At 24.2% G+C, this 27,098-nt stretch overlaps 1 protein-coding gene across 1 annotated transcript; it reads right to left on the reverse strand.

The window, feature by feature from the left end:
• Positions 1-613: 613 nt before the first annotated feature.
• LOC127286032 (inositol-trisphosphate 3-kinase homolog) lies at positions 614-27,098 on the reverse strand. The gene is made up of 4 exons (XM_051312314.1): positions 26,541-27,098; positions 6,113-6,397; positions 1,720-2,400; positions 614-1,336 (listed from the first exon to the last, which is right to left on the reverse strand). The coding sequence occupies exons 1-4, from the start codon at positions 26,655-26,657 to the stop codon at positions 1,133-1,135; spliced, it is 1,287 nt and encodes a 428-aa protein (XP_051168271.1). The 5' UTR covers positions 26,658-27,098; the 3' UTR covers positions 614-1,132.

Here is a 27,098-nt window from a genome sequence, read left to right on the forward strand (position 1 = left end):
CTCCTGGGTTTAGACTTTGGAAATATTCCGGAACGATTATCTCGCAAATTTATTTTTTCGAAACTTTTCCGATTCTGTTTTCTAGCATAGCGCAGCATCCGCTGGACCAATTTTTTTTTTGATGAAAGTTTTATATTAACATATTAACTATGTTATTAAAAATTAATTTTTTTTGAAAGAAGCGTAATTTTTGAATAAATTTTAAATCTCAAGTTTCTGATAACTATAAAACATATTTTTTTACATTTTTATAGTCCTATAAATTATTTAATTGTATTGTATGATTAATTTTATGATTTATTTAATATTATTACATTTCTTAAACTTTGTTTATTATAATAATTTATTACTTATTAGTATACTTATCATTTTGTCTTTTATTATTTCATCAATATGTTGGTTTTTTTAAATTATTCATAAACGTTTTTTTTTTCCACATCATTTTCCATAGCAAAATCGAATTTTGTTTCTGAACATGTTTACGACTATATTTTCTACGTCGTTACTCACCAATAGATATTTTTTTATGACTTTATTTTATTACTAAATTATTTCAGTTTATAACTCAATTTTTATGTCCTTATTTTTTTGTGGAGTTTTAAAACAAACAGACTTTTAATACTTTTTTACAAAAATTTATTTCACTTAACTTATAAAAATAATTAAATATTAATGACAATGAGTATTACAAATATATATATATATATACAAGTTTTCAGAGAATTTGTTTTTCTGGAAGTCAAGAATTTTTCAAAAACGGTAATCGGAGATTCCTAAATTGTGCACATAATATGCTCGTATAAATTTAAGTGATTTTTTAGAGAAATGTTTTATATAAGATTTTAAAAATTATGATTACAAAATTTATACATTTTCAAATATTTAGTCTATATATAATTTTAGTGCTAATTGATAAGTACATAATAAATTGAACGTAGAATAACTTATTGGAATATTATTATTGAGAAATTACAAAAAACAAAACGGCTCTAAACTTTTAACATGAATAAACGAGTTTTTTTTAAATATGTGTATATAAAACATTGACATTATTACATATAAGATAATATTACTATATATATTACACATATAGGAAAAATAATTTAAATACATCAGTCTATAAAATTTGTATTTACAAAGAAGCATTGACTTGTTTAATTGTCGAAATTAAGTTATCAATTCCAAGGAGAAATCCTTCCTCATGATTTCCTTGTTGCCAGGTGTCTCTGTGCGTTAATTTTTCACCATTTGGAACTTCGTAAGTTTTTGCAAAATCAATCAACCAAACGCCTACTTTGTCATTGTCGTAAATCATAAAAATACTGCTTCCAATCACCTGATGGAAAAATACAAATCATTTATTTAGATAAACTGCGATTCAAGTAATTTTTTTTCCTTTCATTTCACATAGTAATATAATATTTATGAATTAGGAATTTTCTATATATATATAAACCTAAAATCGAGGTTGAAGAAAATTATGACTTTTTTTGAAATAAAAAATTGATGAATTTTTCAAATTTAGAATATTCAAAATTGAATGTGATAAATATATTAAATATATAAAGTTTAAAAAAAATGTTTAAATGATTTAATATTAAACACTATTTTTGATTTACATAAATCATTGATGAAAAAAACCTTCTTTTTGGAAACTTTTTTTTTTTTAATTTTTTAAATTGAAAAATTAATTATACAGTATAAAATAAAAATGATTACCTCGTGTGTTTGAAAGTACATGGATCTTTCAACTCTTGATCTCAAATTTTTTAAACGTTCAAGCAATTTTTCCTTAACATTTAGACTTTTTCCCAAAAAATGTTTTAACGTTTCCAAAACTTCTTGATGTGATTTTACTTTTTGTAATTTTTTAATAGGCGGCGATCCAGGCAATTTCATTGCCTCAATACGAAATCCATGACTGCAAGTTGAACTTTGTTGCTCACGAAATTGCATGTAACGAAGTTTAGTGACTGCACGTTGTTTATGTTCTTGCTCGGTAGGCGCATTTGAATCGACAGATATCATTTTCTCATAAAGATCAGCGCGTGCATTTTTATTTGACACTTCAGATTCTAAAAATGTTCTTGTACCAATTTTTATATCCATCACGTGTGGATCATTAAATCCAAATAAAAGGTCTTGCAATTCAATGAAAGTGTCATTTTTATATTCAACTTCACGATAATACCTTGGTATAAATTCTTTCATTTCATTGTCTTTACTTAATGTCTCGTAGACGATTCTTTCAGTATTTTCAGAACCACCAGTTCTTCTTTTCCACACCGTGCCAGGACCAGCCGGTGCAAAACTCGCCGGATGACCTGACAATTGAAACCATGATTTCAGTCGATTTTTCAAAATAATGTCACTTGCCGGTGCCGTTAGATCCAAAGCGTTCTATAAAAAAAGAAGAGAAAAAAATTGTATTATTGGCTAAATTTTTTCAAAATATTAGGAGAAAAAATTATAGATTTATTTATTTATTTTTTTTTCAATAATACAAAAGCTAACAGATGACGAAACGAAAACACAGTTAGAAAAATGGTTCATACAGGAAAAAAAATGAAAAAAAATGTTTGTACCAGAAAAAAAAAATTTTGTACTATAGAAAAAAAAATTGATGAAGAAAAATGTGAAATGTGCTTTAAAATATTTTTATAATAAAAATGTCGGATATATAATATGGAAAAAAATTTAAAATGAATACTGATTTTTAAATAATAATTATACTAAATAATGACTTATTTTTAAATACATTCTAATTACAGGACCTTTAATGGAAAAATTCAAACTTGTTAGAAAAAAATTTGTGAATTTTCAAAACTCTTTAAATGTGAATTAGTGAGAATTTGTTAATTAATTTATTAAATTAGTAAAAATTACTGATAATTTTCAATTATTTTTCACTAAAACTTTAGTAAAAAAATATTACTAATAATATTTTACTAAAAATTAATAATTAATAATCAAAAAATTGATGACAATAATTGAAAGTTTTATATATTTTTGAACTTTTTCAAATAAAATAATAAATTATTATTATTTTTATTTATTTTTTTTTATTAAACAAACATATACGGGCAACAGCCCTTGAGATACATGAGTATAGTAACAAATAATAAGCGTGCTATGATAAAATTATTCATTATTATTTAGTAACAAGCCACGTAATCTCGAGCAAAATATATTTTTCCTTGGTTCAAAAAAATCAATATCATTGGAAATATCATTCGCTTCAATACATATTCTACTAAAGACTGAATTATTATTAATTTAAAAAAAAAATCTTGTAATAAACTTTTATTTATTTATTTAAAAATTTTAAATTAAAATTTACAAAGTAAATGGGGAAAATTGGGAAAATTTGTCAATTTTGTTGCTAGTTTCAAAAAAAAAAATATTATAAATTTTAGTAATTAAAAATAAAAAAGAATTCAAGGGAGAAAATGTTTAAAAAAAACAAAAATGTTATATATAAAATAAAATGAGAATAAACAATTTAAAGAAATAGAAAGTCTTAAAAAATATGTGCCTAAAATTCTGAACGTTCAAATAAACGAAATTATTTTTTTAGTCAATAAATGTTTTAAAATTACTACTGCAATGAAAAATAAATAAATATATTAGACATTTATTAAATTATGAATTTATTTTTTGATACAAAAACTAATAATCAAATATTGAAATTAAAGTAAAAAAAAAATCGTTTATTTCATTATTTGAATGTTATGAACTTTGTAGAAAATTAAAAAAATAAGACATTGAAAGAGAGGAAAAGATAATTTTAGGACTTCAGAAAAAAAAAATGAAAATTTGAGAAGATAAAAAATAAAAAAAAACTTGTAGAAATTTCTCAATAAGGAGATTATTAAATTTAGGGAGAAAAAATAAATTTAGTGAAAATTTATTTTTAAAATTAAAATTACCCATTTGACAAAAAATTCCTAACTACATAATTCACGATTGATTTTCGTTTCCTCTGAGAAAAAATATTTTCCGACAAATCGTGTAATTTTTGTTTTTTTTTTAACCCCAACATGAGCCAAAAGTTCTGAACGTTCAAATGAACAAAATATTTTTTTCAATCTATAAATTATTAAAAATTATAATGTCAATGTAAAATAAAACAGTAAATTAAAGAAATATTAAATTAATAACTTCTTTTTAGATATTTGAAACAATATTTTGTAATAAAATTCGTATTTAAAGAAGTTAAAAAAATTTCTTCATTTGAACGTTCAAAACTTTTTGCTCATCCCCCAACAAAAAAAAAAAAAAAACTATAAATTTTGGGTATTTTTATGTTTTTTACCATGAAAATAAAATTTGCAGTTATTTTTAAATATAATTTTCGTATCAGCCCATCATAATTTTTTTTTTCAATGATAGTTTAATAATTTTTTCATATATATATAGAGAGAGAGAAGAATTAAATTTTTATTTTCACACGTTTTTCTATATATACCATATTTTTCCCATTTGCTTTGTTAATATTGTTGCAGTACTTTAATTTAAATGTGTCTAAAATTAGTTATATCAATTCCATTTGGAAATTACCTATCTTAAAGCATGTACGTCATACTGATTGCCGTTATCTTTTGTTGCCAAGGATACAAGTGTGACACAAATCTATTTTTTTTTTTTTTAAGAGAATGACTTTTTCTTTTGTCAGATTTATGCTTGTTTTTGTTATTTAATGTTTTATCGCAAAAAAAAAAATTATCCTAGGTTGAGGTAGAAAAAGACAATTATTTTCACATTTTTATAAAACACAACATATATTTGATAATTCATGTGATTCTATTAATTTGAAATAAAAAATTTTTGTCCTTTTTGACAGAAAAGTAATTTTAAATTATATAATATTAATAATGCATTAAATCTTTATCTTCATTTCCATGATTATTTTCTCATTTTTTTTAATACCTATATTTAAAAAACATTTTTCCATATATTATTAAATTTATTTTTCCTTAACGTTTGTAAAATGTGTCCAAAAAAAAGAAACAATAGATTTGTAAAAAGAACAGAGTTCATGATTCATTTATTGAATGACTTATTTCTCAATGCGATATATAGAAATGATAGAACATGACTTGATATAATATATAATGTGGTACTTGTAAACATTTCTTTCTTTTTCATCATTCTATTTTATTAATCTTTTCCTGTTCAAGTTTTTGTTTACATATTCAACCCTCTTTATTCCAACTGTATTGAATCAAATAAATTTTTTTTTTCCCTTGGAATTTAAGATTGATGTAATTTTTAACATATATGAGGCATTTTACGTGTAATGTCCTGAGTTTAAAAATTGATTTCTCGAAAAAAGTGAAACTTGAGGAAATTGTTGCCCCGAATTGAATCGACTCAAAATTAAACGAATTTTTTTCAGATATTTTGGTAATAGTACAATTACGGAGACCATTTCACTATTTAATTTGAAAATGAAAATAACAGAAAATCAAAGACAATGTGCAATTCGATAATTAAAAAGTCACAGCTTATAAACATAACCTAAAATGCATGAGAAAAAATTTGTCGATAAAATCAATATAGCCGAGCTTTTTAGAAGGTAGATGGCAGTTTTGCTTTTTATAAAAACGATTCAGAAAAAATTTAAAGAAAGAAAATAGATGAGTGCTGCCATCTGCCTTCTAAAAAGCTCAGCTATATTGATCAGTTTTCGTTTGCAATTATTTATTTAAAAAAAATCACATCGATTTTAGTGAAAATAGCAGATTTATGTTAAATTATAGAAAATCAAGGTCAAAATTCAAAAATTTTAAAAAACGAAATTCACCATTGGAAAGAGTATGAAAAAACCTTCGAAAAACATACCTGCCAAAATTTTTTTTATTGCATTTATAGACAGAAAAAATTCAAATAGTAGACGGTTTCAGGGAAAACTGATAAAATTGTTCCCCCTCTATCTCCCCCAAAATTTCAAAAAAGTCAAAAATTTTTTTAGGGATATTTTACTATCAGGTAGGACAACAATTTGCCCAAGTTTCACTTGTTTTCGAGAAATCAATTTTTTATCATTACACGTAAAATGCCTGATATAAGATATGGGATAATGGGGGGGGGGATATGAAAAATTAGTTACCAGTGCAAGAAACTTGAGGGAAAGGTCTTCATCCGGCATAGTAGCATCGGAAAGAGCAAGAGGAAATTGCTCTAATTTTTGAGCGGTAGTTGAATCGTTCGACATTCGTGCGAGGGCCGATGAATTTGATCCACCTCCATTAGATTTATTTCCAGCGGAAGCACTCCGCCTCCATTGACGGAAAGCATTGACCGCTGAATTAGTACCCGAGCCATCCTTATTCTGCCGACGTTGGGCCTTTGGTGATATGGTCTCACCACCCACGTGTGATTGTTCTTTTGATGGCTGAAATTCAATGAATGGAATAATTTATTATTTAAAATATATATCTCGAAAGAAGAATATTTGATATTTAATAAATAAGCGCGGTTATATATTGATTTTATCAAAAGTTAATAATATCATTTTCTAAAATGATTCTAATTAATAGAATTTAATTATTTATGTGCCATTCCATGAGTTTTTTTGTTAATCACTTTTCGAAGTAACCTTTCCAAATTAAATTATTTTATAATATTTATTAATAAGGGTCAAAAATAATCACATTTCAAATAAGAACAATTGTTTATTTAAAAGATACAATAACAAAAAAAATTCACTTTTTTTCTGAACCTCCAAATAAATTGGTTTAAACTTCAAAATTTTCCTTATTTTTCAAGCTTTAATATCGCACAAGAAAAATGTGGTGATTCGAAATAGTTAATTCACAATTTATTAAACAATGTTTGTTTTCTTTTTTGTATGAAAAAGAATGAAATCTCTAATCGTAAATCTTAAGCTTTTACATGAGAGAGAAAAGGAAAGGGAGATGCGTCAATTTAAAAAAAATTTTCTTGAAAGATAAAGGTGCTTTTACAATAACATACAAATTGTACTTGCTTTGCATTTGCTCTGAAAATGAAATGTACTGAAAATTAAGTAATAAAGGTGCAAAGTAAGTGCAAAACAAATATAGATTGCAAACTTATTGTAGAAGCACCTTAACGTTATGTTTTTACTATCTGCTACATACATGGTTGGTTTCCATTGTCTCCACTCGACATTTTTCATAATTCTCGTCAACTACCGCACCCTGCTCTAGTGAAAATTTTGTAACTTTATAGTAATTTTTAATTTTAACAATGAAGTCACTAAATTTTCATTAGAGCAGGGTGAGGAAGTTGACAAGAATTATGACAAATGGCAAGCGGGGACAATGAAAACCAACCATACCTAGTGATACCTAGGGAATTTTGAGGAATTTAAACAATTTTCTGATGTGTTAGTTTGATAATTTATTGAAATAAAATATTTCAATATGTCATATGAATTTTGATTATAAACAGAATTTGGCAAAACAGAATTGAAAATTCTCTTTATTGTTAAAATTAAAAGTTACTATAAAGTTACTAAATTTTCACTAGAGCAGAGTGCGGCAGTTGAATAGATTTATGACAAATAACGAGTGGTGAAAATGGAAACCAACCGTTTATTTAAAAAAAATTATATATATTTATTAATTTTATAGAATATTAGAACAAAACAAAGTAAAATACCGACGATAACAAAAGTATCGATATTTTTTTCTGATTTATTTTCGTTATCTTTTATTCGGTTTTTATTTTTTTTATATATTTTAAAACGCGGATATATAATTATATATTTAATGTAAATCACGATAAAGAAATCTCAGATCCGATCTCTTTCTCTCCATTCAACTTTTTGACCACCAGCAAGATTAATTTGGGAAATTTATTTCTCATCCTCGAGGTAAAAAAAGACTCATTCGAAAATCCATTAAGGATTCAGATTGAAAGCGTAGATTTTGTTTTCGGCATATGGCTAAAGGTGTTGGCTTGACGTAATCTTTGCGGTTTTGGACGTCACTGCTATATCAATGAAACCTATATAATGTATGAACACATATATATATACATATAGAAATGAGAAAAAAGCACAAGCATTATAATATGCATTGCAATGGAACGAGCGTAATTTACACACAAGAGCATTCACCTGAAGTTAACCTTTGAGGGCAACAAGCACACGTGTATACATTGATTTACTATTTATTTTCACTTGACATTATATATTTTAAGACGCATAACTGCAATTTATTTATAAACTATATTTGGGTGCATGATTATTTCTAAAATTTCTATTTTATCGATCTTCTTATTATTTGATATAGGGTAAGTACATTAATTACGCAGCGAGTGCGCCAATTACGGCGCTTTCATAAAAAAATAACTATTATATTATTTATATTTAATATAATTGTTGCAAAATGATTTTAAAAAATGATTTTAATTTTTTTTTAATACAATTACTAATAAATATGCACATTTAAACAATTATTAATTTATTTATTTGAGATCAAATTTTTTCCCTCGCCGTAATTGAAACATTTTTAAGATTTCCATTGGAAAATAAAAATTTTTACTAATTTGAATTAGTAACTCACTTTTTGTTTCTAAATTAGTAAAATTTTACTAATTGTTAGTAAAAGTTACTAATAATCAGTAAAATTTTACTAATTCAGAAGCAAAAAGTGAGTCACTAATTCAAATTAGTAAACATTTTTACTAATTCAGATTTAGAGAGTTTGTTTAAATAATCGATTTTTATAAATTTAAAATATTTTAATATCTGAATAACATAAGCTTTTAGTTTAATAAGTCTTAAATTGACTTTATACTCTCTAAATCTGAATTAGTAAAAATGTTTACTAATTTGAATTAGTGACTCACTTTTTGCTTCTGAATTAGTTAAATTTTACTAATTGTCAGTAAAAGTTACTAATAATTGGTAAAATTTTACTAATTCAGAAGCAAAAATTGAGTCACTAATTCAAATTAGTAAACTTTTTTACTAATTCAGATTTAGAGAGTACAATAGAAATGTCGAATTTTCTATTTCAAAGGTGTTTTAACTTGAACCGCGCCGTAATTAGAACAATTAACCTAATTTTCAAATTTCTAAAGCACAATGTTTATTTATTCGAATTTATCAGTTTATTCTAACTTTAAAATCGAATTACTTTCTGACATTCCTAATTTTTATTTTATAGAAAAGTTATGTTACATAAATATCTTTTTTCTAAATTTCATTTGTCATCATTTATCGATAATTATAACAAATAAAATTTAGAAAATATAACTTTTCGGTAAAATAAAAATTATGTTAAAAAAATTTTGCAATTCAAAATTAAAAAAGGAAAATTTTTAAAAAATGTTATTCTTTATAAATGAAAAACACTCTCTAAATCTGAATTAGTAAAAATGTTTACTAATTTGAATTAGTGACTCACTTTTTGCTTCTGAATTAGTAAAATTTTACTAATTATTATTAACTTTTACTAACAATTAGTAAAATTTAACTAATTCTAAAGCAAAAAGTGAGTCACTAATTCAAATTAGTAAACATTTTTACTAATTCAGATTTAGAGAGCAAAATATTAATATAGTAGAATCACCTTTCTGGAAAGTTGATTAGAAAGAAGTTTCAATAAAAGTCCTGTAGTTTCTTCACGATCTTCAAGAACTCCATTTAGAAAATCCATATTTTTAATATTAAAAACTATTTTCAATTTATAAAAAATATTTATATAATTAATTTAAACTATTTTTTATTTTTAAAATAAACTTTTTTTTTACATAAAATAAGAATTTGACTTTTACAAGCATTAAAGTGTTAAAATTAAAATTCATCCAATATTAAAAAAAAAAGTGATTAATCATTCAACATTGTCAATTTAGTCATCAGAAAGTCTTCAATCATTTAAAATATGCGCACACAAGTCTCAAGGATGTTGTAAATTTTGTCAGTTATGTATCACTTTATGAAAATGAAATGAAGATTGACAATATATATTCCGGTTAAAGAGACATTTCACTCTCGGTTTTTATACTTTCAATTTAATTTTACTTCCAACGTAAATGAAGGTAATTTTTCTCTTATCTCTGCGCGATCACATTTTTGAAAAAAAAAATGTTTCTTGTTCAATTTCTTAATCCTTCGTTTATGCAGTGAGATAACATATGTACATTGATTGTTTCTTTAGGAGAAATAAAGAAAATTTCAAGAGAAATAATGTTTGTGCAAAATTAGGGTCATAAATTTAGAACACAAATATACTAAATTTTGAAAACGAGGACAAAAATAATAAATACACAAAATGATAAAGAAAAGCTTTTATATTACATATATCAGACAGAAATAAATTTTTGTGATAATTTAAATTAAATTTAAAAATTTGTTTATTAAATATTGGTGATGCGCTCTGAAGAAAGGTATCTAGAAGCAAGCAAATTTTAGGTTATGTTTGAGAAAGTATTATTTTTATTAAAAGTTCCTTTTTAATTATGTAAAATCAAAATCAATTTTTATTGAATATTTTGAATGTAATAAAGGCGTAAGCATCAAAGGAATGTATTGAGAGTTAATCCTCTTTGTTTATTTTCACATCAATTTGAGATCTTAATTTTTTAAATTCTTCTTTTTCTTCTGTTTGTGGCTTTTTGGTTTTTGCTATCCAATTGGCTAGATCTAGTAATTTTTTTTAAATATAATGTAGAATACAATAACCTATGTTGATGGTTGAAGTTGGTTGCTATTGTTCCACATTCGCCATTTCTCATAATTCTCGTCAACTACCGCACCATGCTCTAGTGAAAATTTAGTGACTTTATTGTTAAAATTAAAAGTTACCATAAAGTTACTAAATATTCACTAGAGCAGGGTGAGGTAGTTGACGATAATTATGACAAATGGCGAGTGGGGACAGTGGCAACCAACCTTGTCAAAACATATTAAAGGTAAGTTTACAATTCGCATATTTTTGAATATTTAAAATTATTTTTTTTATCCAAATGATTATTGAAACCACAATCAATCATAAAATAATTATGTAATTGAAACAACAATGGTATGTAGAAATATTAAACTGCAGACGACACATAAGCAGAGTTGGAAATGTAAATTACTATATGAAATTCACAGTAAAAAGTCCAAAATGATGAATAAAGTATAATATTGTAATTGCAATATGTAATAAACTTAAAATTAATTTGTTTTTCATTTTCAGAAATATTACAATATAATTTTAAATTCTCCGCCAAAAAAAACGTTTCCATTTTATTTCTATACCGAAAACTAGTGAGGTGTGTAAACACCTTTAAAAAAACACACCCGAAAAAGATGTCACATTTTAGACTTTTTACTGTAAATTCCACATTGTCATTTATTTCCCAACCCTGCTTATGTGTCGTCTGCAGTTTAATATTTATTATTTCTACATACAATTGTTATTTTAATTATACATAATTATTTTATGATTGATTGTGGTTTCAATAATCAGTTGGATAAAAAATTAATTTTAAAAATTCAAAAATATGCGAATTGTAAATTCACCTCTAATATGTTCTGACAACCATCAACATTGATTAGTGTATTCTTTTTTGTCTTCAAAAAAAAAGTGCTTCTTATAATCGATTTTTTTTATTTTATACAATTTTTCTTATGTTTCACACTTAAAAATCAAAATAATATTATTTTCGATAGTCAAAAATATAATAAAATGAAAAAATAAATTCATCAACTGTCCAGCTGAGTTTAACACAATCAATGGCGCTAGTGTTCCATTACGTATTTTAATGACACTAAGCTGTTACCAAAATTTGGTCAGTGTTGCCAAGTTAGTGGTTTTCCCACTAAATTTAATAAGATTTTGGTCCTTCAGTAACATTTTTAGTAGAGGAGAAATATTTTAGTAGGAAATTTAGTATCTTTTTTTTTCTTTACTGGTTTTTTTTTAGTGTTTTTACCTAAATGTAATTTTTTCTACGTAAATTGTATCTGAAGTATTAAAAGTGTGGTCACTAAGTTTAAACTATTTAAATGAATTTGATTGGTTACACTGATGGCGATTGAGCAAATGTTCAGACTGGGCCAATCAAAATTAGTCACACAGTTCTATAAGAAAGGATGCTCTTCTACGTGCCAAGCCCTGCACTGCTGTTTAGTACAGTTTATTCGTGAAGCTTATTTTACTAATGCAATGTCTATTCCATGTTCTTAAGTTCATAAATTTTATAAATAAATTGTAACTGGAATTAATATTTAAATAAATGAAATTTCAAAAAAATGTCTATCATTATTGTTATATATTTATTACCTTGAACTATTATTAAATTTTATTAAACTATTCTCTAAGTTTAAATAACTTTTGCATAATTAGTGTCAAAAATTTTTAATTTTGCGTTCAGTTAAGAATTTTTACGTTTTCTATTTATTTATTTTTATTTTTCACTAGTGAAAATTAGGGAAAAAAATTTTTTGTGGAAAAAATCTAGCCATCTAGGGGGTAAGCGCCATAGGCATCTGACAACACTGAATTTGGTCCACTTTTAACGCAGATTAAATTAAAATTATTTAAATTAAATTAAATTAAAATTTCGACGTAAGAAAAATTCATGCGTCCCCATAAAAAATATTAATAAATGTTGCATTGTCTTTTATAACGATTTTTGCGATAATTACGCAGAATTTTTTTTTTGCGTTTTACAGTGAAAAAATTATATTTCAAGCTGATTAATTAAGAATGCGATAGGTTTACCATGACGTAAAGGATGTTTGTATATATATATATATACATATATGACTGGTCGCTGTCGCGTTATGTATATATATGCCATATATCGGAAGAGAATCATGTTAATCTAAACAGTCGTATTTTCGTACAAGTTTCATTATAATCCTGACGATTTCAATTTTTTCAAGGTCTTTCAATAAGGTCAAGGATAACAAATATTCCAACGCGTCTTGAGAAAACAAATTAAGACTATATGTATATATATATAAATTATTGAAACCAATTACCTTGTACCAGTTCGTTATACTTTGTAATTGATGCCTGATGGTGACTGTTAACTATATACATGCATTCCCTTATTTTTCAAACAAAATAGTAGAAAAAAATTATTATGTTTTATTTTTATTTTCAGGACGAAATGGATACGGGTATAGAACAAAGTTCAATAGCCCAGAGAGTTTTTGTTAAGATATAAAGAAAATCATAAATATATATATATATATATTATTGTTACGATGGAGAATTATGAAATAGAAAGTTGTGTCTGCACATAATTCATTTGCGACTGGCTAAAAAAAACTCGAGGAATGCGTCACACATAAATAAAACAGGTGTCTATATATTGAACTTTGCGTTACCCGTTCGGAAACATATATATAAGATTTGCGACAAATAAAACTATAGTGATTTGTCACTTTGATGTTTGATTGATATATCAATTAATCGACGAAAAGCGTTGAATTACAATTAACAGTTATATATTAATATAAATCAAAAAAACTTAAATAATTATTGTTCATAAAATAATTTATATGCCAAAAAACACAAACGTTTAGAAAGATTTATTGTTTACTGTCATATTTTATCGTTATATGAATAATTAAATATTCCCCACAATAGATATATACTGGCAGATTATATCTAGCTCATCAAATTTTCATTTAATGGAATTTTTATTTAACCGAATTTTATAGTCTCTACAATCAATTCTGAATGTGTTTTTTTTACTATTTCTTTGAATTCGAATTTTATGATAAAATATATATATTCCTTTATGTATATTAAAAAAATAATGAATAATTTGATAAATTTTAATTAAATGCAGAATTTTGAAAAAAAAAATTATTCAGAAGAAAATTTTTTTGACACCTTTTTATATAAAAATTTTAATTTATTGTATATCAAGTTTATATAATTTTAAATGGATGTCAATTTTTTTTCCTGATTTTTTCCCTCCTATATATGACGATTATTCTTTTATAAATATTACAATGCGATTTAATTATAAAAACAATATTTTATTGATGAGATGTAAATCTTGAAATGAAAATCCGATTTCTAAATCAAAAAGTACTTCAGGTAATGTATATATATATATATAGTGACATATTCTTTGTTAATATGATTTATCACTTGAAGATGATTAGTTTAATCAAATGTTTGAAGTCTTTTTTAGTTAACAAGTCTTTTGACAAATATCAATTTTGCAACAATTGATAACGCAAAATGAAGCGTGAAAAATAAATATGTAGGTAATTCTTGGGACTTTTACATTTATTTGCGGGATAAAATTGTAAATCATTTCTCTCTTATCAAATTATATTTCTATATAGTGTATATGTATTCTGTAACGAAATAAAAAACTTTTTTTCTTCTTTCATTTTTGTTTTCATAGTAAATGTTTACTTTGATTCAATTCATATTCAATACTGTAATTTTAATAAAATTAGTGTGGCGAAAAATTATCCTATAAAAATAATTAGTTACGATTTTCAATTTTTGAATTAACATTTGATAGAATTTCTTTTTAAACAATTTTTTACTTAACAGAATTTTTAGGTACACGGAAAAAAATAAAAAGTAATTTTTACTACTTTCATAGTAAAACGAGAACTGTCCGAAGTTTCTGCGCATCTCTGGCAACTTTTAGTCTAAAAATAGTAAAATTTACTTCAGAAATAGTAAAAATTACTACGAAACAGTAAAATTTACTACAAAAATAGTAAATTTTATTATTTTTGGAGTAAAACTTGCCAGAGATGCGCAGAAACTTCGGACAGTTCCCGTTTTACTATGAAAGTAGTAAAAATTAATTTTTCTTTTTTCCGTGTACCAAATTTTTATTTGACCGAATTTCTCTATACACAAATTTTTATTTAAAATAATTCTAAAACCGAATTTTAATTTATCAGAATTCTCATTTAAAAGAATTTTAAGTGATTCAAACTTTTTAAATATCAAAATTTTCAATTGGCCGAATCTTCATTTGTCCGAAATTGTAAATGACTGAATAAACAAACAACAACAAAATTACGGCGTGATTTTTAAAAATTGACCAATAAAAAATTATCAAGTAAATCATATGATTGGTAAATTTGATTCAAACTGTGAAAAAAATTATTAAAATTATTTTAACTACATATTTAATATAATTATTTTACTTAATAATCAATTTACATAAATAGAAAAGAATTATTTAAATATAATCGCAATGATATAATATGAACAATATATACGTTAAATTTAACAATGAATTGCTAAGAAATTTGACTGATTAAAATTTACGTCAGACATTGAAGTCCAACTCTATTGAAAGATAAGACTTATCTTATATCTTTAAGTATATTACTTATAGAACACAACTATATATATATAATATAAAAATAACTTTTTTAAAAAACTAATTTCTTATTTTTGCAATAATGTTTTTAATATTTTCAATTAAAATTAATTTATGTATACTGTTAACAAAATTCTATATTATGAATATCTCTTTCATGACTAAATTAATTTGAGATGGCCTAACATTTTTTGAAAGCTGTAAACATGTTGCTAGGGTTTTCTTTTTCTTTAATTTAAACAAAATTTTAAATTTTTTAAAAATTAAAAATAAGAAAAAAAATTTTAATTATCCAGCTATATAGAAATAACTTTTCACGAGACGATGTCAATGCGCTAAATTAAGCGCGAAAAATAAATGTTCACGCTTAAAAACACCACAAAGCGAGTCTCGCACACTCTTCTGATGGTTGCAAATAAACAAATGCGAAAAATTTTCACGAGTCTTACAACAGGATGTGACTATAGCAATTTTTCAAAACCCGATATAATCCATTTTTAAAATTTTTTCTTAAACATGATTTTCATCAAGAACATGTTAAATTATGCAGAGAAATTATGTTTGCAGAAAAAATTTTAAATATGGATTTATCAGGTTTTAAAATTTTTTGAAAAATTATATATGCTCTACATATTTTACTCTAAATATAATTTATATACAAAAAGAAAATATGACTAAACTTTTGGAATATTTATGTTTTCATTCTGAGACAATACTGAGAAAATGATTAAATTTTATTTATATAGTTGTTAGTCAACAGTATAAAAATAAAATCTATCTTTACGCATTTTAAAATTGTATTCCTTATACAGTTTTCAATCAATTCGTTTTTATTTATTTTTTAATAAACAATTAATTAAAACATAAAAATAAAATGTAATAATATATAATATAATAATTTACATATTAAAAAATGAATTATTTACTTAATAATAATGTTGAATTTCTTTTTCATTTCTCATTAGAATACAATAATTTTAGAAATTATTGAAATAGAAAAAAAAATTTCGATCATTTGAACGTTCAAAACTTTAGAGACATAAATAATTATTATAATTTATATAATATAATATTAACTTAAAATCATTTCCGAACGATACACGAAAAATAATTTTTTAGGTTAAGAATCATGATAAAATTTCTTATTGACATAAATATAAAATAATCAGTGGAAACATCTGAATTGTGACACTTTACAGAGAATGGTAGCTTTTTTTCGATACATGGCGCGGAACTAGAATAGGTTTGTTTCCATTGTCTCTACTCGCCATTTGTTATAATTCTCGTCAACTACTGTACCCTGCTCTAGTGAAAATTTAGTGACTTTATTTTTAAAATTAAAAGTTACTATAAAGTTACTAGATTTTCACTAGAGCAGGGTGCGGTAGTTGACGAGAATTACGACAAATCGCCTTTCTGTCTTCACAATAGCAAAATTTATTTTCAAAAAATTTTAAACATTTTTTATTAATTATATGTAATTCTTTTTTGAAAATTGTTAAGTAAACGGACCTACACAAACTCACTTAAAAAACAATAATTTTAATTTTATTATTACTTTATTATTACTATCAATAAATAATAATTGTGTAAATAATAGTTGACTTAAAATTAATTGTAGAATGGTTTTAACACCTGTTGTGTTGCTTTGGCGTTATATAGTCAATTAAAAAATGTTAATGCCACTAATTAAACAAATAGAGCTTTAAGAACGTATATTTTAACATAGTACCTATATAGACATATATTTATTCTTTAAACAATTGTTCAATGAACATAAAGATCTTTGTAACGTGTGTATAAATTTTATTATTGTTAGGTCGCGGCTTTGTATAAATCATTTTATTTAGCTTAAATACACTTATCATTCATTAATTCCAAATATTCCACCGATAATAAAATTAATATACGAAATGGGAGAAATCGTGACAAATGATAAGAAAGCGACGAAGAAGTTTTCACAAATATATCTTCAATATAGAATTGTTAATTTTGCAGTTAAGGGCACTTTACGGGGAAATTCAAAACTTTAGAATTTATTGTGGAAATTTTTATCCGTGCCTCAAATTCTGAACGTTCAAATATGAAGGAAAAATTTGTTTACTACTTTTTTTTTAACATCATTTATGAGATTTTTAATATCAATATGTGTAGCACAACTTCAATCATACATTAATATTTTTTAAGTAAACATCTTACAGTAAAACATATTTTTTTTCCTTCTTGGAAGAAAACATACTCAATCATATGTGTCATTTTTTTTCCCCAATGTGTATAGCTTTTAACTATCTTCCTATTAAACTGTCTATCAATTCTTTTTTTCATTCCAATATAAAAAAAAAAAACTTTATTAGTCATTTGAAAAAAAAATTGCAATCCTTGAACTAAAATTTTTCTTATTTTACATTATTATTTCAATTTTTTTGTGTATGAAAAGTAAGATTAAAAGTATTTTTGGCTTTTTGTTCTTTATAAATAAATACGAGCGCGATATTAGTTTTAAAGTATACGATTGTGTGTGTATATATATATTTTTTCGAGATAATTTTGCGAAAATAAAAAGAATTTCTTTGAAATTGAGGTTAAACTTGAGAGTTAAAGCATTTTTACGTGAGTTTAGGATTTCTGCACAATGTAACCTACGTCAGAATGAGACTTTGGCAACGCCTGTATATCTATTACACACGAATGAAACCTTTCACGACCAAAGAATTGTGTCATCCGTTTCATACAGTTGCTATGACGTATAGAGAATTCTCGAAAGCAAGTTAAAAAGGAAACAAAGAAATGGTCTTTTTTAGATATACTGAAAAGATCTCATTAATATATTAGAGACAGAAATATACTTATTATTGTATGAATCGTCTGTTTAAGAAGGCGTTGACAAAAAAAGCAATTGAAGCTTCAAAAAGGGAAAATATTTGAAAAACATGCAAAATTGATACCAAAATCATTAGTTTTTTACTGTGTTTGATACCAATTTTTCTACTCGTATATACTTTCTAATAAAAAGTAAATTTTGTTCTTGTATTTGTTTCACCTGTCAGAAAATATGTTGAAAAGTAGAGAAAGAGAGAGAGAGAGAGGTAGCACATGTTTGGAGCATTACAAAGTGTAATGCGACTCATGCAACGTGTACCGATTTCAAAGTTTAAAATTATCACGAAATTAAAATTATCACTGTCGATTTTCGGTTCTGACTATTTCACCTTGAATCATAACTATATCTCCAAACGGAAGGTAATCGACCTCCCAACACGTGAAGGAAAACAATAACAAATTAATTTTTCTTCCTCATTTAACGGTTTTCATCTTCTTATTTACTTCATTATGAAAATTATATGATTAATATTTTTCTTAAGATCAATCTCTATAATCGATTTTAAAAAGACTGATAAAAATTTCGAAAGGTATATATAGAATTTAATCCCATCAATAATTGAATGAAAAATTATTATATTGTCAAGAAACTAGTGTATTCCTGTCAGAATTAGTTTTGAATAGTGTGAAAAGTTTGCTATTAACTCAATTTATAATACTATAAACTCATATAATAATAGCAAAAAAAAAAAAAAAAACACCCTGAAGTTGGCTTCGACGCTGCGCCGAAAATTGTTTTTCGCAGAATCAAAAATATCAAAACATTTTTTAAAAAGGTTTTGGGTCCACACAATGCCTTGAGAAGTATTTTTCAAGGTATTCTTTGGATTGAAAAATTAAAAAAAAAAAAATAATTTGAAATTTTTGATTCTGCGAAAAACAATTTTTGGCGCTGAGCGTCGAAGCCAACTTCAGGGAGGTCTCAAAAAAAATATTTATTCAAAAGTGAAATATAAAGATTAACTTAATTAATAAATTTTAACTATTATATCATATAGCAAGAAATCAGTCACTAATTCAAATATTTTTCTTTTTTTGTAATTTTTTCAAAGCTTATCCCATTCAGAATACCTCTAAATGTAAAAAATATCGCATCAAAAATGCTTGGGCTACAAGTAGGACTATTGAGAAAATTAATTTTCAAAATGTCGTCCAAAGTTAATATTTTTAAACAATTTCATAACCAAGTGGACGAAATTTTCAAAAGTTCGAAAACAAGACAGCGACTAAAAAAAACCCCTCAAGTTTCATAAAAATTCGACAATTTTTTAAAAATTTGACCGCCATATTGGATCAGCCATTTTGAATTTTGAAAATCTAATATCAGATTCGTAATCAGCGACCACAAAAACCCTCGAGTAACATAAGTTTCAAATGTATCTAACAACTTTTGAAAATGTACGCCATTTTGAAAATTAATTTTCTCAATAGTCCTATCTTGTAGCCCAAACATTTTTGAAGCGATATTTTTAATATTTAGAGGTATTCTGAAGCTTTGAAAAAATTACAATAACTAAAAAAAATACTAAAAAAAATCGTGTTTTTTAAAAGATGTATATAAATTGCTTAGTTAAAAATTTACGTTTTTTTTTAGTATGCCATTCGATAGAGCGATTCTTGAGACATAAGAAATATTTATTGCGAAATTTTCATCGTAGCACTGAAAAAAAATTCTAGTTAGAATAACCAGAATTCTGGTTAGGGTATATTTAACATTTTGATTTTGGTTAGTTTAACCAGAATTCTGGTTATTTTAACGAGAATTCTAGTTAATTCAACTAGAATTCTGGTTAACATAACTAGAAAGTAATGTTAAATATAGCCTAACCAGAATTTTTTTTTTCAGTGAGCGTTTAAAAATGTTGAAAAATGGCCTTAAAGTTTTTGTAAAAATGTTGTACATTCCGGCATTAATGGGTTAACATAATTGTTATTTTTATCAAACTTCTATTTATCCAAATAAATTTACAGTTGAGAATTGTTTCATTAACTGAATTTCTATGTAACATAATTTCTATTTAACAAATTTCTTATACAACAAAACTATATTATTATAAAGAAAATTTCTAATCGACCAAAATTTTATTCTTCAGAATTATCAACCGAAATTTCACTTTTCCGAATTATTTGATAGAGCTGTTAAAACGTCGAATTTACATAAAAGGTGATTTTTATGTTCAGGACCCCCTAAAATTTTCTTTTAATCTCATTATAATTAGACTCATTCTAAAATCCTCTTGATAAAAAATTCTGCTAAATAAAAATTTGATAATTTTTTTTTTTTTATGCAATATTACAAAAATTTAAAAAAGTTTAATGTGGCCAGTATTCATATGCATCCTGAATTTTACACTTGAAACGAGATCCCGCCTTGTGAACTAACATATGCATTTTGTTATAAACGGTGGGTCAATATTTATGTGAGAGCTTCAAAGTTGAATTTCTTTGCTTCTGAATTTCGTTTTCATCAACTTATAACTAACGAGAGTCGCGTTTATAAATATATTCTGAATCTTTAAAAGATTAAATATATATAGTATATATCCACTTGAAAGCTCGTCGTTTATACAAATATCAGTACGGAATGGTCGCGAAAATGTCGCGTGAAAGCGAACAAGGATATTACATTATGCGTTTTCATTGCAAATCACAAATTCGTTTTTCTTTTGGAAATAAAAAAACATAATGACTCGGCTCGATTTATCACCAATTAAAATGACTGATACGAGTTAACTTTATATTTATATTATTGTATTGATAAATAAAACATCAAAAATATAACGAAGCATTTTCGAAGTATATAAATTAATTTACTCGTACAATTTACCAAGGTCCATTTAATTTTATTTTCAGTAATTTTATAATTTATATTTATTAATAAAAAACCTAATTTTCACTTATTTTCTTCATAAAAAAATGTCATATATATTGCAAAAAAAAGGTATAAAAAAATTGAACATATTTTTAAAGTATAGAATTTCAATATATTGTATAATAGACAGCAACAGAATATAATTGAAATTGAGAAGTGATAGACATAATTTATTATTCAAGATAAAATTAATTGCAAGCAATATTAAATTGCATCTTGGATAAGACTTGTTTAGATTATATGATATCAAATGAGATAATAATATATCATAATGATATGGCATACAACAAAGAGTTTTGTCACCTGTGATTGATTCATGCAATAATAATTTTTTTTTCTTTTTCTTAAATAAAAACACAGAATAAAATATTTTTATTGACAAAAACTTCTATTGTCTTTTCTTTTCTATATTTAAACAAAAAAAAGAATGTCCAATTTTGTATTTTTTAGATTTTTTTCCCCAGTAATTATTATTGACTATTTTTGAATCTTTTCCGGTAATTAAAAATAATTTCGAAGCATTTTTGAATTGTTAATGACATTATAATTGAGATTATTTTAAATATATAGTAAATTATCCAAAAAATAATTGTTTGTTGTACAGAAAATTATACTCAATTACAATTACGGATAATTTATATGTTAAAAGAAAGAAGTCATTTTTTTTCATTTCTCGTTTCACGTTAAAATTTAATTATACACATTATATTTCGTTTTTTATATTTATCTCGAATTTAATAAAGCTTATTCATTTAGTTAAATTTCGTTGATTTTAATAAATCGCACCATTAAATCCACTATATATATATATATAGGCAAATTATATTTTCTTGTGAATTTAACTTATTTCGCGATTATTATTTCATGATAGAGAAATATATCGATAATAATTATTGTCAGAGTTTAAGAAATAAAATACAAAAACAGCCGCAAAATTAATTTTTAATCAAATTAAATTTAAAATTTTGAAATAATATTGACATTTTTGATTAGTAAATTTTCGATTCATTTCATATATATATGAAAATAAATTAAAGTCCTGTCAAAAATATATAGATGTTATCATAAAAATTATTATTAGTTTTTGTTCATATAACAAATCTGATAAGAGTACATATGTCATATAGGGACAATATTTTCGATAAAATGGTTAAAATTTTCACATTGTTATAAAGTATATATCCAATTTAAAAATTCATTTATTCTATCAAGCACAATAAATTATGCATGATAAATTAATTATAAAGAGTCACGACACCCTGAAACTTATAAAAAATCGTATCTTTTGCTTCCTCGTGGAGGAAGCTTTGTACACTGTAAAAAGAAGTATCTTATTTTAAGATGTTTTGGTAGCGTTTTTAAGACATTAAGATGTTTAAGATGTCTTGATGTCTTGAAAACTCTACCAAAACATCTTAAAATAAGATACTTCTTTTTGCAGTGTAGTCCTTTCGTTTATAAAATTTTTAAAAATGGTGAAATGTATGTGTGTATGTGTGTGTGGATATCTTTAACACGATATCTTTAACAGGTTTTAATGGATTTGGATAAAATTTGGTAGCCTTATTTATCACATTAATATCTCAAAAATGACAAGAGGATTTTTAAAAATACCCAAAAAAAAAATTTTATCGTCTTTTTTCCAAAATTTTTTTTTTAATTGAAAAAATTTTTAAATAGAAAAATTTAAGCTAATATATAATATAATTGTCTTCCTTACGTCAAGACGAATCGATTAGTATATATAAAGTATATAGATTTGATTGAAATTTCAAGAATTAATGAAAGTTAAAAAATCAAAAATTTACATTTTAGCTAAAAAATGTTGTGTTTATTTAAATTTCAAGTTTATATATGAAATAATTTTATTCCCTGCATTAAAACAAATTGATTGGTATATATAAAATACAGATTTGATTTAAATTTTAAGAATTAATAAAAATTGAAAAATCAAAAATTCATATTCCCAAATAGCACAACTATTTACAGCAATTTTGCAGCAAGTTTGCAAAATTGCTGCAAATTTGTGGCAAATAGCGATATGTCCTCCCTTTTCCAACTTTGCATTATAAGTTTGCAGGAAAATTTTTCAGAAAGTTTGCAGAAAAATTTCTTTGGTAGTTTGCAGAAAAATTTTTAGGAAGTTTGCAGAAAATTTTTATGTCAAACTTGAAGAAAACTTGCAAAAATTTTTAAATTTTTGAGTTGTAAATATGATAATATTTTGTTACTGGATAACTTTCCTGTGGAAAAGGCCACTAAAATCTATTGCGCAGCCCTAGGTGCCATAGATAACTACTGCGCATGACATGAACTTGAGCAAATAATTAGCAAGTTTTCTTCAAGTTTGACATACAAATTTTCTGCAAACTTCATAAGAAATTTTTCTGCAAACTTCCTAAAAATTTTTCTGCAAACTACCTAAGAAGTTTTTTTGCAAACTTTCTGAAAAATTTTCCTGCAAACTTATAATGCAAAGTTGGAAAAGGGAGAACCAAGGGGATAACATATCGCTATTTGCCACAAATTTGCAGCAATTTTGCAGTGCAATTTTGCAAACTTGGCATTGCAAACTTGCTGCAAAATTGCTGTAAATAGTTGTGCTATTTGGGTTTTAGTTAAAAAAATTGTGTTTTTTAAAATTCAAGTTAATACATAAAATAATTGAATTCCTTGCATTGAAGCGAATCGATTCATATAATATATTATATACATTATATATATTATATATATATATATATATATATATATTATATATATATATTATATATATATATATATATATATATATATATATATATATATATATATATATATATATATATATATATATATATTATATTATATATATTATATATAAAATATATGTGTTACACCCAAAATGAATTATAATTTTCTTAATTTTTCAAAAAATTTAATTAATTTAAATCAGTTTTTAACTAGAAATGTTTGAAATCAATTAATTGAATGAAAAACATTCATAGCTTTCTCCACGAGGAAGCAAATTTTTTGTTTCACACAATGAGGAAGCAAAATGTTTATGAAATAAACATAAAGAACCCCCTCTTTGTTTTTTTTTTTATTATTATTTTATAGATTAACTATAATTTTATTATTTGCAAAAAAATAGACATCCCAAAATTTCTATATCTCCAAATAATTTAACAATATTTTTTTTTATAATTAATACGAAAAAAATATGCCATTGAATTAAGAAAGAATATCGGACAATCAGAACGAAAAATTAGTTCAATATTAATGACGCTGAAGTTACCAACGTTGATTCGACGAATCGACGAACGAATTTTTCGTTTTCAGATTAGTTTAAAGGCCAAGAACCAATTTTTTTTAATTGAAACTTCTTTATTTTGGTCCCGAATACATCTTTAAATACTAAAAATCCTCAATTAAGGCGGGGAAATATTCAATCTTAGGAAAAAGAAAATTCTTTTCGTCGATTCAACGTTGGTAACTTCAGTGTCATCAATATTATATATTTTCGAAATAATAATTTCAACTTTAAAAGTGTTGCATTAAAGTTGTATTTTACACCCAGAGAAAAGATTTCTTTGATTTAAAGAAACTAGTTTCTTTGACTATTGTTTTTTTCCATTCAAAATAAAATTTTCTTTGAAACAAAAAAGCTTCTTAGTTTCAAAGAAAATTTCTTTGATTCAAAAAAATTTTCTTTGAATGAAAGAAATTTGTGCATTAAATCGAAGAAATTCTAACATTGATATAGGGTCAAAGAAACATTTATTTGAATTAAATAACAAATTTCTTTGAAACGAAGATAATTTTTGTTTTAATCAAAGATAATTTGTTAATATATTAATAACATACCATTTTTATGTTATTTTATTCCTTCCAAGGATCAAATTTTTCTCAACTTTTTATTAAGAAAAATTTTCTTTGAATCAAAGAAAAAAATTTTCAAAAAAATATTTTTTCTCGAATTTAAAATTTACAATTGCTTCACAAAATAAAAAATATTTTTAAAATATTTCTTTTAGTTTTTATTAAAAAACAAATTATAAAAAAAAAATTTTTTTTAAGTAAACAATTTTATTATTTTCGTATTAAATATAAAATTAATTTCTAATCGTTGATCATAAACGTTGTGTGTACTTCAGCATCGTAAATAAATAATAAAAAATATCTTTATTCAAATGCAATATTTATTAGTGTTAAAAAAAAGAACACAGTTAAATCAAAGCAATTTATAAAAAAGAAAGTACGAACAATTTTATTTTTGTCTCATTAAAAATTACAATTGTAATAGAAAGATAAAAAATTTCAAAGTTTAAAAGAATCAAATTTATAGGTTATGTTTTACCGGAATCGCCTTTCTTTAATTTCATTAATTTTTTAATATTTAATAAGCCAAAAGTTCTGAACGAAATTATTTTTTTCAATCTATAAATTATTAAAAATTATGATGTCAATGTAAAATAAAACAATAAATTAAACAATTATTAAATTAATAACTTCTTTTTAGATGTTTAAAACAATATTTTAAAATTCGTAATTTAAGAAGTTACAAAAAAAAAAAAATTAGTTCATTATTGAACGTTCAAAATTTTTGGCTCATAATATTTAAATTAATATTAATTAATATGTCATAACAAAGTTAAGGAATTATTGACTAACTTTTAGTGTGCGTTTAATTTATTCTTTCTTTAAAAAAAATTATTCACACTATGAAAAAAGTTATAATAAAATTTTCAAAATATCCATAATTTTATTTTAAAAATATCAAAAATTTGAAGTTGAACTAATTTTTGTTTTGACTGACCGACTATAATTTATCCTTAATAAAATTTCGGCCAAAAGCATATGTAAATTATCTTTTTTTAAAAAGTATACTGCAAAAATTTATGTTAATTAATGTTTACAAATTCTGTAGTATTGAATTTAAATAGTTTCAATGTAATTGTAAACTTTTATTAAAAATAGATTGATAAATAACAATTACTTTCCCACTGTATATGAATAATCTATTTATAACAATATTATATTTTGTGCGGTTAACACAGAAAATTTACAAAGCTCAAGTACGCAACGTTTATGATAAACAATTTTTAAAGAAATAATTTTTTAAATTGAAAAAATTCTATAATTTTTTGCCTAAAAAATATTTCTTGTAGTTTTAATTAATCAACAAATTATAAATTTTTTAGGCTTCGTGAAAATTTTTAGATTCTTTGTTCAGTCAAAAAAAAAAAAAAAAAATATTCTAAAATATTTCAAATAATACTTTTTTCTTTACTTATATAGTAATTGAATAAAAAATAAGAAATGGAATTTTACATATTTTCGAAAATGTTGCAAATTATATCGATTTTTTTAAAGAGATAAATTTTGAATTGTTATTGAATCATATAAAATCGTAAAACATAAATGAAAAAAAAATTCACGAATTAAAAAAAAAAAAAGAAACTAAAGAACATGTCCTTCTAAAAATTATAATAACACAGTTACGCACCTTGTTAAAATGAGTTTGCAATAGACGTTCGTACTGATCAACAGCGCGTAAGCAGATCCTCGTGGTGAAGGCTTCCATGCGCGCAGGCAAAGGAGCATGACACACACTACTTGACATTTTCTATTATGTCAATGTTATTCACAATCAAGTCACTATAAAAGCTTGTGTATAAACAAACAATCATATATATACATGTACACGTGAAGCACACTGATTGATTGTCCACCCGGCGTTTCGTTGACAACCGGATAAGCCTATAACAACAGTTGCACTATAAAGGCAACTCTCTGCTCTTCTATATATTGTATATACGGTTAGACAAAAATGAGTTCACAGGCACATCATGTCATGCGCACATTTTCCCTTAGGCTAAGGGAGGGATGTGAGGGTGAATTTTATAAAGAGAATGAAAATTATCAAAGGCGGTAAATTAATTATGATAAAAATACTTTTTGTTAAATTTTCGAAATAAATTTTATAATTCAACGAAGGTGATGAAAAAAAAAAATCACACCAACTGTATAACAACTGAAGTTCTGAGTATACTGAACAGAAGAG

Source organism: Leptopilina boulardi, unplaced genomic scaffold (genome assembly GCF_019393585.1).
Source record: "Leptopilina boulardi isolate dan_hultmark-lab unplaced genomic scaffold, ZJU_Lbou_2.1 LbouV2_342, whole genome shotgun sequence".
Taxonomy (NCBI): domain Eukaryota; kingdom Metazoa; phylum Arthropoda; class Insecta; order Hymenoptera; family Figitidae; genus Leptopilina; species Leptopilina boulardi.

What these genes read in the sequence shown, in the direction of transcription:
- LOC127286032 (XM_051312314.1), bottom strand. Translation starts at nt 26,657, where the DNA reads ATGTCAAGTAGTGTGTGTCATGCTCCTTTGCCTGCGCGCATGGAAGCC. An exon ending in CCCTCAAGTTTCTTGCACTG is followed by an intron (nt 2,401 to 6,112) that starts GTAACTAATTTT and finishes CTTTTTTTATAG; the next exon opens with AACGCTTTGGATCTAACGGC. An exon ending in TGTACTTTCAAACACACGAG is followed by an intron (nt 1,337 to 1,719) that starts GTAATCATTTTT and finishes TTTTTCCATCAG; the next exon opens with GTGATTGGAAGCAGTATTTT.